This window comes from Pelmatolapia mariae, linkage group LG5 (genome assembly GCF_036321145.2).
Source record: "Pelmatolapia mariae isolate MD_Pm_ZW linkage group LG5, Pm_UMD_F_2, whole genome shotgun sequence".
Classification (NCBI taxonomy): domain Eukaryota; kingdom Metazoa; phylum Chordata; class Actinopteri; order Cichliformes; family Cichlidae; genus Pelmatolapia; species Pelmatolapia mariae.
The window spans coordinates 37,646,237-37,658,560 of record NC_086231.1 but is presented as its reverse complement, the minus strand read 5'-3'; the positions used below and the strand labels follow the sequence as shown (position 1 = coordinate 37,658,560).

The 12,324-nt window shown below is 45.5% G+C and overlaps 1 protein-coding gene and 1 long non-coding RNA gene across 2 annotated transcripts in view; both read left to right on the top strand.

Moving 5' to 3' along the window:
• The window catches only part of LOC134628264 (pleckstrin homology domain-containing family A member 6-like), a 53,775-nt gene extending 49,959 nt beyond the window's left edge, over window positions 1-3,816 (top strand). The window contains exon 4 of the mRNA XM_063475032.1: window positions 3,715-3,816. Coding sequence (XP_063331102.1) covers window positions 3,715-3,816 — 102 coding nt within the window. The remainder of the gene's footprint in view (window positions 1-3,714) is intronic.
• A 759-nt stretch (window positions 3,817-4,575) lies between these two features.
• On the top strand, window positions 4,576-6,940 carry LOC134627288 (uncharacterized). Its single transcript, XR_010093885.1, has 4 exons — window positions 4,576-4,750; window positions 5,747-5,798; window positions 5,967-6,030; window positions 6,429-6,940. It is a non-coding gene; the product is annotated as an uncharacterized LOC134627288 (long non-coding RNA).
• The last annotated feature ends 5,384 nt before the right edge of the window (window positions 6,941-12,324 follow it).

Sequence of the window (12,324 nt, the reverse complement as noted above, 5' to 3'; positions counted from 1 at the left end):
GAGGGTCCAAGGGATCCGTCCAGCCTGCAGCGCCTCCGTCTCCGGCTTCCACGCCGCCGCCAGCTGCAGCGCCTCCGTCTCCGGCTTCCACGCCGCCGCCAGCTGCAGCGCCGCCGTCTCCGGCTTCCACGCCGCCGCCAGCTGCAGCGCCGCCGTCTCCGGCTTCCACGCCGCCGCCAGCTGCAGCGCCTCCGTCTCCGGCTTCCACGCCGCCGCCAGCTGCAGCGCCTCCGCCTCCGGCTTCCACGCCGCCGCCAGCTGCAGCGCCTCCGCCTCCGGCTTCCACGCCGCCGCCAGCTGCAGCGCCGCCGCCTCCGGCTTCCACGCCGCCGCCAGCTGCAGCGCCGCCGCCTCCGGCTTCCACGCCGCCGCCAGCTGCAGCGCTTCCGTCTCTGGCTTCCACACCAGCTGCCGCCTCTTCATTCACGCCAGCTGCAGCGCCTCCGTCTCCGGCTTCCACGCCGCCGCCAGCTGCAGCTTCACCATCTACGCCGCCGCCTGCAGCGCCGCCGCCTCCGGCTTCCACGCCGCCGCCTGCAGCGCCGCCGCCTCCGGCTTCCACGCCGCCGCCTGCAGCGCTTCCGTCTCTGGCTTCCATGCCAGCTGCCGCCTCTTCATTCACGCCAGCTGCAGCCTCGCCATCTACGCCGCCAGCTGCAGTGGCGGCGTAGATGGCGCCACGCCGCGGCTTCCACCTGCGGCGTGGAAGCCGCAGGTGACGGCTTCCACGCCGTCACCTGCGGCCTCTTCGTCTCCGGCTTCCTCGCCGTCACCTGCGGCCTCTTCGTCTCCGGCTTCCTCGCCGTCACCTGCGGCCTCTTCGTCTCCGGCTTCCTCGCCGTCACCTGCGGCCTCTTCGTCTCCGGCTTCCTCGCCGTCACCTGCGGCCTCTTCGTCTCCGGCTTCCTCGCCGTCACCTGCGGCCTCTTCGTCTCCGGCTTCCTCGCCGTCACCTGCGGCCTCTTCGTCTCCGGCTTCCTCGCCGTCACCTGCGGCCTCTTCGTCTCCGGCTTCCTCGCCGTCACCTGCGGCCTCTTCGTCTCCGGCTTCCTCGCCGTCACCTGCGGCCTCTTCGTCTCCGGCTTCCTCGCCGTCACCTGCGGCCTCTTCGTCTCCGGCTTCCTCGCCGTCACCTGCGGCCTCTTCGTCTCCGGCTTCCTCGCCGTCACCTGCGGCCTCTTCGTCTCCGGCTTCCTCGCCGTCACCTGCGGCCTCATCAGCCTCGCCTGGTCCAGCCTCCGAGTCGTCAGCGTCGCCTGGTCCAGCCTCCGAGTCGTCAGCGTCGCCTGGTCCAGCCTCCGAGTCGTCAGCGTCGCCTGGTCCAGCCTCCGAGTCGTCAGCGTCGCCTGGTCCAGCCTCCGAGTCGTCAGCGTCGCCTGGTCCAGCCTCCGAGTCGTCAGCGTCGCCTGGTCCAGCCTCCGAGTCTTCAGCGTCGCCTGGTCCAGCCTCCGAGTCTTCAGCGTCGCCTGGTCCTACCCCGTCGGGGTCCGCAGCTGACCGGCCACCTTCCAGGCCACTGGCCAGGCGACATCGCCGTCGTGGGCGGCCCCCGGACCGCCTCCGCCTGGGTTGCCGCCGCTGCCGTCCTCACGGCCGACCCCCTGAACTGTGCCCACGTCGGCGCCGCTGCCGTCCTCACGGCCGGCCCCCTGAACTGTCCGGGCTCCTGGGTTGTCGGCCCCCGGGCCGGCCCCCTGACCTGGGTCCACATCGCCACCGTGGCCTTCCGCACGGTCGGCCCCCGGAACTGTTTGGACTCCTGTGCGGTCGGCCCCCTGGCCGGCCCCCTGAACTTTTCTGTTTTGGACTCTGTTTCCTTGGGCTCCAGTGTGTTTCTTTTGTTGTTTTTTGGTGCTGGCTCGTGTTTTGCTTTTGGGTTTTTGTCCCTCTTGTGCTCCTGTTTTGGTTTTGCCTCGAGCCCTCCGTCCTGGACCCCCACCGCCCGCCCTGGTCGGGTTGTTTGTTGTTTTGTTTTTTTTTTTTTTTCTCTCTGGCTGTTTTGTTTCCTTGTTGGGCTGTCTGGGGCCAGCCTTTGACGGGGGGGTACTGTCACGATCCTGGGTCCTTTTGACCCAGCGTTTTGTGTTTTCTACTAGTGTCATTTTGGGTCTGTTCTTCCTCCGGTTTAGTGTTGTTCTGTTCTGCCGTCTACTCCTGTGTTAAGTCCGCGTTTGCTAGTCTGTGTCTCTGTGTGTATGTGTTTCCTGTTTTATTGTGACGGTCTGTGTCTTATCTCAGTGTGTTCAGTTTACTCGTCCCCTGTCTCGTCAGGTCTGATTACTCCCAGCTGTGCCCTCCTTTTGTGTCTCATTCCCTCGTTATCCTTCGGTGTATTTAAACCTCGTGTCTGCCTCTGTTAGTTGCTGTTTCGTCTGTGTTGTTCCCCTAGATGTCCCTGCGTCTCTCCATATGTGTTTCCTCGGACCTCCCTGCATCTTCGTTTCTGGTTTGCTTTGTTAGTTTTCCCAGTTTAGGTTACCTGTTAGTGTCACTCGCCATTTCTGTTTATTTGCCTTTCTGTTAATAAATTCTTACCTGCACTTGAGCTGCTGCTGCCCGGTCCTAATTAACTTCCACACGGCTTGCACCCGCAAACCGTGACAGTTAACATTTCAGGATGCCGATCAGCGGCTATAACAGTTTCGTTACTCACCAGTGCAAAGCACTTCGTATTCATAAAACTAGCTTCGGCTATCCAAATCTGGCGGCTAATCAAGCAGATACCAACATCTACCACGTTTTCCCCACAGGTACAGCTATGGCGCGTGTGGTCTAAGCAGCCTTAGCAGCGCAACCAAACATGAAAACACAAGGCGGGACAAACAATCCCATTGGTTGAACCGCATTTGCATCCAGGTCAAAAAATAACCTTTGAGAAACAAAAATAAATAAACACAAATAATGTAATTCCATACAAAATAATTTGGATTTTTTCTTTAGAGTCTCTCTCCAATTATGAGTGTTTTTAACTGAAAAGAATAAAACACCTTTAATAATAATTACAATAAACAGTCTCTAATTGCATCTGTTTGCCACTGGGCTACACACAGGTGCAGCAAACGAGAGGAGGTGTGGTGTCTCTGCCCAGTGGTGGATTCACTGGCATGCTGGAAAACCCAGCACTCACCTAGATGTGATCCCATGTTAGGATCAGGTGACCCTGAATCCTCCCTTAGTTATGCTGCAATAGGTGAAAGCTGCTGGGAGATTCCCATGATGCACTGGGTGTTTCTTCTTCACTCACTATGTATTAATAGACCTCTCTGCACTGAATCACACTTGTTATTAATCTCTGTCTCTCTTCCACAGCATGTCTTTATCCTGTCTTCCTTCTCTCACCCCAACCAATCACAGTAGATGGCCCCGCCCCTCCCTGAGCCTGGTTCTGCCGGAGGTTTCTTCCTGTTAAAAGGGAGTTTTTCCTTCCCACTGTCGCCAAAGTGCTTGCTCATAGGGGGTCATATGATTGTTGGGTTTTTCTGTGTATGCATTATTGTATACACAATAATGCATACACACATGATAGGGAGGATAAGAAAGAAAAACGCAACAACATGGCACTCTCTCTCTTTTTTTTTTTTTTGCTTGGCTATTATTTTCCATTAAAGGCTATCGAGCCCTGTGGGTCTCCACAATAATAGTTTTGGTCATTTTTGGAAATTTTTTCATAACTGCTAATGAAAAAAAAATGTGTGTGATTTATGATCCATATAGGCCAACAGTGGACTGAAGCAGTGGAAAAAGAGGTGGTTTGTGCTCACTGACAGGTGTCTCTTCTGTTTCAAAGGTTTGTATTTATTAGGTTCTTCTAACTGACCATCAGTTTCCATCATTTTCAGTTTACACAAATAGCAACGGCTTGTATTTAAGTAATGTGCTGTGTGCCAGCCTGTTGACATAACAATTGTTAGCCGGAAAAGGTTGGAATTCTTGCCCCAAGTGGACGAGTTTAAGTATTTTGGAGTCTTGTTCATGAGTGTGGAGAGCGGGAGATTGACAGACAGATTGAGTATTCAGCTGCAGTGATGTGGATGATGTAATCTACCAGTCAGTTTTGCTGAAGAGAGTTGAGAATAAAATCGAAGCTCTCAATCAGTCTGGTCTACGTCCCGACCCCCACCAATGGTCACAAGCACTGGAAAGTGACCAAAAGAACGAGATCACACACACAAGTGTCAGAAATGAGCTTTCTCTGAAGTTTCACTGGCCTCTCCCTTAGAGATAGGGTGAGGAGCTGAGCTATCTAGTAGGGGCTCAGAGTACAGTTGCTACTTCTCCACATTGAAAGGAGCCAGTTGAGTCGGTTTGGGCATCTGATTAGGATGCCTCCTGGGTGAGGTTTTCCAGGCTTATCCCACTGGAAGGAGGCCATGGAGCAGACCAAGGACTGCTGGAGTGCTTATACACTGTAAAATGCAATATTGTGTTTAATTAAAAATATTAAATAGGCTGAACTCAATTTTTATCAATTTGTTATCAGAACTCAATTTAAATACGTTACCAGTACTTTTTATGCAAAAACGCTGATAAACTCAATTTATTTGAGTTGTCTTAACTTAGAAAAACTAAGTAAGCTGGAAGTTTTGCTTCTCAGTGCGGAAGGATGAAAGATGTGTTTTGAAAATGCCACGTGACTACCGTCCTCCTCCCTCCCGGATCAGTCGCATGTTCATGGCGCATTTGTTATGGAATATGTTGAGCAAACCTGGAGATATTATTGTTGTCATTGCTGTGGATCTTTACTGACTTGGTGAGTAAATGTTTACTCTTATTCAAACTGATTTTGTGGCTTCTCTTAGTTTAGCACCAGGTTTCTAATCTTGCTAGCTAGTTAGTGTTAGCCTAGCATTGCTGCTGCCGCTGGGCTCATGTTACTTAAAAATTAACACTACAGCCTTAAAAACCTTATATAAAAATATGTCTGTGAAATTTTCTGTTGATTGTTTGAAATAAAAAAGTGAGATAAGAGCCCAGACAAAATTCTTCTGGAGGTGCAGCCGTTAGGCTTGGGGTGGGGTGTGGGGGATATTTTCAATCCATAGCCATAACTAACTAACTATATATATCATGTTTAACCTGAGTAGTAAAAGACCGCAGGGGGGTTGAAAACAATATGCCAGGAGTTAGCTGTGCTCGCGGACTCTATCAAGCCTTGACCTCCCGGTCAGCTATCGCGCTGTGGATAACAGAGCTCTCCGAAAACGTGGAAGCACTTTTGCAAATATGTGATATTTTGATAAATTAAGTAGCTATTTGAGCATTACACAGCTACATTCTCGCCTGAAAATATCTTAAAAGGTTATTTTGTGACCCAGAAAGGGTAGTCTGGGGAAAAGGAGGATCGCATTTGTCGGCCACGGTTGTTGGAGCCTGTCCGTACTTGTAAGCGTGGCAATGGCGGAGGAGCGCGGCTAAGAAACTTATTACTTTTTCTGGGTCACAAAATAAACCTTTAAGATATTTTCAGGCGAGAATGTAGCTGTGTAAAGTTCAAATATCTGCTCGATTTATCAAGACATCACATATTTGCAAAAATGCTCCGACGTTTTCGGAGACGTCCATTTGCTGTTCATGCTTTGTGGCAGCTTTTGAACATCTGTGGCATCTATTAATGTCAAATCTAGCCTTTATTTAACAACATAAGCAAACTCTATGTTACAATGATTGCACAGCCATTAAGGATCAAATCAGTTTCTGAAATATGTTCTGCTTTTTCTCCCTCTGCTTGCTTCTTACTGTCTTTGAGGCCGATCGGGACCAGCACTCCTGTTGTTGGACAGAAAGACATCAACTCAGTGGTAAGTGTTTTGGTTTTCCAATATATTAGCAACTGTCAGTAACATTTATATTAATCAGGCTGAACTTTCATCATACTTTAGATCAGCCTGTCTTACTTATTGTTTTGTTTGTGCTTTGGTTTGGGGAAGTTGTTTCTTTACTGATCTTTTCCTGTCTTCTGTTATTAGACTTGAGATATGACTGCACTATGCTGTTGCTGGTGACCACAGTTAATTCTACAAGACATGCTGTGTAAGTAAACAAACAACAACAGTTTGGTCTGCACTTCTTGAAAGATCACATCCCCCAAACTTAGTTTAGAGGGTCTACACTGTATATAGTGAAGTCTGCAGGTTTTCTAACAGCAAAATTTGTTTTGTGCCCAAATCATTTTGCACATCATTAGAATGAAAGTTATTGGCCATGTTTGCATAGCCCTTTTTAAAATGATGCTTTCATGACATTATTGTGTGTTGGGTGGTGGTCAGGGCTATCCAGACTGACAATTGGGACATTGAATGTCACCTCTCTGGTGGGGAGGGAGCCTGAGATTGTGTAAATTGGAGTCTGTTTTATACCAAAAGCAGAAAAAAATGTTTTAAGAAAGCAATTAAGTTCATGTTCCAAAAATTATGATTGTTTGCTTGCAGGACAACAGGAGAGATGAGTCCTCCGTCACAGATGGTGTGGTCAGTGAAGATGGTCGCCTGCAGGTTCAAGCTCATTGCATCTCCAACCCACATCCACTGCCACTGTACTTAAGGGAAGTTAAAGACTTTCTTCTGCACCTACATTTGGATCACCTCGATCCATGACAGTCATTCAGGCAGTAATGCCTGGACTGGAAACAAGCATCCTTAAAATATTACAACATTCCAGCTCATGTGTTGTAATGAAAAACAAATGTGTTGTTTAAATCAGAGACTGCACTTGTGAAAGAACAACAAATATTTTATTTTGATTATATAAGTAATGTAAGTACAAAACAAACTTGTGGTAGGCCTAAACTTATTTTCAGAATAATTACATCTGAGACTTTGTTTCATTGTAAGATTATAACAGTGATGGCAATATAATTGTTTGTTGTTCAGCAGAACAGTGTCCAGTATGTTGGCTGTTATACTTTGTTGTGTTTGAAAATAAAAGTTGGGCTCATTTTAACATCATTACAAAAAGTGTTGTTAATTATTTTTAATCATAATCAGGTTACCACAAATTGTTTTTTCATTTAGTTGAACTTGAAATGTTTGTCAGTAGGTAAACAATTAGTATTGTACAGTCAGAAATATCAAGTTATTCTTAATACTGCAGACTTGCAATGTATAAGTTGTCCTAACAGTCATTTTTAGCTAAGCTTTACTCAATTTTTTTGAGGCAATGAGTTTCCTCAATTTTTTTGAGTTCTGGGAACTAATTAGATTTTACAGTGTATCTCATCTGGTCTGGGAATGTCTCGGTGTTTCCCTGAATAAGCTAGTGGAGGTGGTTGGGGAGAGTGAGGTGTGGGCTTCTCTTTGCTGCTGCCGCTACAGGTTAGCCATGGATAAGCAGACGAAAATGGATAGATTGATGGACTTCTAAGAGAACATAATGGGATAGTTTCAGATATTATGCTAGAAGAACCAATGTAAATATGATGCCATGCAGTGTGTGCAGACTTTTACAAAAAGACCTGCAAACAACATGAGCTCAGAAAAGTAAAAGCTCAGAGTGGCTGTGGTACTTTGTCATGCATGTTGATCTCCTATGAAAGAGCAGCAGTTTAGGTGCAAACCAAAAACAAGCCGCTGGGCTCTCAGTCTTCCCAGGTCAAGTTATTGTTAATGGAAGATGGACACACCCTCAAAACAGAGAGCTGCAGTCTCTTACGAGACTGAAACAGGTTCAGGTATCGGTGACTATAACGACTATATGTAGCAACATAGTGGCAGTAATGTAAAGGATGGTTTGTCTGTGAAGGTTAGGTTTTATGACTTTTGAGGGGGGGGGGGGGAGAAGCTGTAAGAATGTGTGAAATGGTCAGACACTTCAAGATCTGCCGGACCCCTTCCCGTGCACATCTCCCATCCGGATGTTTGTAATGCTCAAAGTGTTTGTATAGAATAAAGAGAATTGTAATTATTAAAATGATTGTTGATTGAGCATTAAACACCGAGTGTTGTTCTTCCTTCAGCCTGAAAATCAAAGAATCTGGGTTTTAGAGTGCAGAGAATATTTTCTGAAATCTTGGGGATCATCAAGATGTTTTTGGAAAATATGAGATGAGACTTTGTTCTTTTTTGGTCATCAGTGATTTTCAACTTAGAACTCTCTTATAGATACAATTTTTGTCCAGTCTTGTTCTTCTTTTTGAATCATGAACACTGATCATAACTGAGGCAAGTGGAACTCAGATGTTGCTGTTGCTTATTTTGTGACCTGACATGTTCTTAGAGATATTTTGATAGGTCGGTCACTCCAAGGAAAGGTTCATCTCTGTGGTTCACTACAATCCCAAAAACCTTAGAAATGGCTTTGTAACCTTTTTTCAGAATAATAGATGTCAGTGACTTAGTTAGACTGTGCCACTATTTTCCTCCTAACGCACTGATTGTTGTGCAAGTGCAAGTTGAGCCGATAAGTGGGAGTGATAGGCAGGCATACTAAAAATCCAAACAAGTTAAACTACTAGGAACAAGTTTTCTACAAGAAACAGTTTTCTATTCCTAGATTACTAAAGAGGAGTGTACAGAGTGGAAGATGCCTTGACGAAGTAGTAGCAGCACTTGTTGGTTTCATCCTGCAACAGGATAACGATCCAAAACACATCTCCAAAATATGTCTGCAATATTTAAAGAAAAAACAGTCAGCCAGAATTCTGACTTTAAAAGAAAGGCCATCACAGTCTCTGGATCTGAACCCCATTGAGGTGTTGTCGGCCAAGCTTGGCCATGTGGCAAGGAGGACGACTCCATCAAGCCATCAGGGATCACTCGTTTCTCATTAGGTGCAGCAACAAAAACAAGAGTAAATGAGGATTTGGGCTGATTGGTAAGATATTCAGACTACATGCAGTGTCTTCTTAGTCAGTTTGTCCCAGAGTTGCTAGTAAAAGAGGACAGTTAGCTCACCTCAAAGCCCTCACTCTGAATTATTATAATTTACAGTAAATTGTGTCTATTTTCTATTCTTATATGTTCTTAGATATTAATAGTTGATGTCTCATACTACTTATGCTGACTTTTGTTACTACACTACACATATGATACATACTTCTACACCTTTATTTCTACTTTCCAGGGACAGTTTAAAGAAAAATTTAATAGAAACGATTTTTTGCACAAGATGTGTTTCCAGGTTCCTGTCTTGGTCTTTTTATATTTTGTCACAGGAAGCTAAACCATCTTCCACATGCTCCACATGCTTCATGATGAAGCACCTACCTGGTTGCCCACTGTCGACTACTCTCTGTACTCCTGCACTCCTTTTACTTCTTCACCACCTGCCGCCCTTCATTCACTTCCAGAGACCATCCATCTATCCATCCATTTTCTACCACTTACCCAGGTCAGGGCAGGGGCCCAGCAGAAAAGCCCAGACTTCCCTCACCCTCCCAAACTAAAATAAAACATGTTAAAACAAATTGAGTCAACCCTTTAAAGAGTGCCAAAGACTTCAGCAAATAAATATGCTTTAAGAAAAGTTTTAAACTCAAAAAGACAAGAGGCCTGCGTAATATGCTAGGGCAGATAATTCCACAACTTTGGAGCAGCTACAGCAAAAGCATGATCACCTCTAAATTTATACTTAGTTTTTGGTACCTTAAGGAGCTGCTGATTGGTGGACCTAAGGGAACGGGCAGGTGTATATGGTTGTAGTAGCTCCAAGAGGTGGGGTGACCATTAAGACCATTAAGAGACTTAAAAACAAATAAAAGAATTGTAAAAAAGATCCTAAAATGTACACTTAGCCAGTGGAGTGAAATTAAAATGGGGTAGTATGCTCAGACTTTTTTGTTCCAGTTAAAAGACGTGCTGCAGCATTTTGCACAACCTGCAGACGCCTAATGGATGCATCACTAACCCCACAATAAAGTGAGTTACAATAATCCAGCCTAGATGTAACAAAGGCATGGATTACTGTCTCAAAAAGCTGTTTCGATAAGATGGGCTTTATTTTGGCTAATTGCCTCAAATGAAAAAAGCGAGATCTTACAACAGCACTGACCTGGCTTTCAAGTTTAAGATCTGCCTCCATTTTAACTCCCAGATCAGTGATGACTGGTTTAACACACTGTGCCAGCGAACCAAGATCTATAGTAGTGGCCTCAGAAGCGCCACCAAGAACCATCACTTCTGTTTTCTGCTCATTAAAATGTAAAAAGTTCAAAGCCATCCAGGCCCTTATTTCATCAGGGCATCTGAGCAGAGGGTCTACTGAGAAGCCATTTATCTTTTTAAGTGGGAAATAAATGTGGGAGTCATGAGCATAACAGTGGAAAGAAATCCCATGTTTCCTGGAAATAGAGCCAAGGGGTCAGATATAGGGAGAAGAGAAGCGTGCCTAAAACTGAACCCTGTGGGACCCCACATTGAAGAGAAGCAGCAGAGGATACAAACTCACCAAGTTTCACAGAGAAAGTTCGCTCTGCCAAATAGAAACCACTGCAGTGCGGTACTGCTAACACCCACCAACTGGTCTAAACGGGAAATTAAAATGTTATGATCCGCTGTATCAAAGGCAGCAGTTAAATCTAAAAGCACAATAACAGTCACCTGAGTCAGTTGCTAAAAACACATCATTAAAAACTCTTAAAAGGGCAGATTTGGCACTATGTAAAGCTTTAAAACCAGACTGGAAAACTTCTAAAATAACGTGTTCTTCTAAAAAGGACATTAATTGCTTGTAAACTACATTTTCAAGATTTTGTGAGATAAAAGGCAGTTTGGAAATAGGCCTGTAATTTGCAATAATATCAGGAGAGCAGGTTTCTTGAGTAGAGGCTGAATCACTGCATGTTTAGGATTCACAGGTACAACACCAGAGGACAGACTACTATTTACAATGGATTGTACAAATGGTGCTATAGTGAGGAAAACCTCTTTGAAAAATCGAGGAGGGACAGCATCATAAGGGGAACCTGAGGGCTTCAGGTGAGAAATCAACTCCTGCAGGCAGAGCAAAGAAACTGTCTCAAACCTGTCAAAGACAGCAGAGCTAAGGACAGGGACAGAAGGGTCGAGAACGGACTGGGAAATCTGCGCTTTCACAGATAGCACTTTATCAATAAAGTAGTGTAGGAAGTTTTCACAAAGTTCCTGAGAGGACTCGACACCAACAGTCTGTGGAGCATGAAGGATAATGTCAATAGTCTTAAACAAGGCCATGAGGCTTATGGCTATTTGCCTGAATAATAGCAGCAAAATGTTTCCTCTTAGCATCTTTTACAGTTTCTGGGACCTTCTTTCATTTACGTTCAGCTCTTCTACACTTTCTTCTGGCAGCACAGGTGGCTTCATTCAGCCAGGGTTCAGATTTGGCTTTAACTTGCCTAAGCTTAAAGGGGTCACAGAATCTAAAATGGTTTGGCAGACTGAGTTAAAACCATGTGCTAAGCTCTTCTGAATCAATATATATGGAATCAGGAAGGCTGAAGTTCTGATTAAAAACAACAGAAAACTGACCAGCAGAGGAAGGGTTAAAAATATGACAGCACCGAGCAGCAACAGGAGGAGGATTAACTTTGGTAAAAGAAAGAGAAACCTCAAACAAGACAGGCTTACGATCCGACCATACAATTTCACAAACCTCTAAGTTAGAGACAGGTAAATCGTGAGTTAAAACAAGATCCAACATGTGCCAATATTTTTGTGTAGGCACAGAAAAAGGTTGCACAAGATCAAAAGAATCAATAACATTTAAAAAGTCCTTTGCCATTGGCTTGTCAGGGCAGCACACATGAATATTGAAGTCCCCAACAATAAGGACATGATCATATTTTGGCATAATTTCAGCCAACAGATCGGAAAAGTCATTTAAGAAGTAATAAAAATTGCCACACTGGAATATGCCAAACTACATGTTGACAAGCCACAAAGCTTCTGGGAGATTGTCCTGTGGACAGATGAGACAAAAATTGAACTTTTTGCCAAGACACATCAGCTCTATGTTCACAGATGGAAAAATGAAGCATATCAAGAAAAGTCCCTACTGTGAAACATGGAGGAGGCTCTGTTATGTTCTGGGGTTGCTTTGCTGCATGTTGCACAGGGTGTCTTGAATCTGTGTAGGTTACAATGACATCTCAAGACTATCAAGGGATTCTAGAGAGAAATGTGCTGGCCAGTGTCAGACAGCTTGGTCTCAGTCGTAGGTCATGGGTCTTACAATAGGACAATCACCCAAAACACACAAGTAAAAACACCCAAGAATGGCTAAGAGGCAAACATTGGACTATTCTAAAGTGGCCTTCTATGAGACCTGATCTCAATCCTATAGAGCATCTTTGGAAGGACCTGAAACATGCCGTCTGGAAAAGGCGCCCTTCAAACCGGAAACAACTGGAGC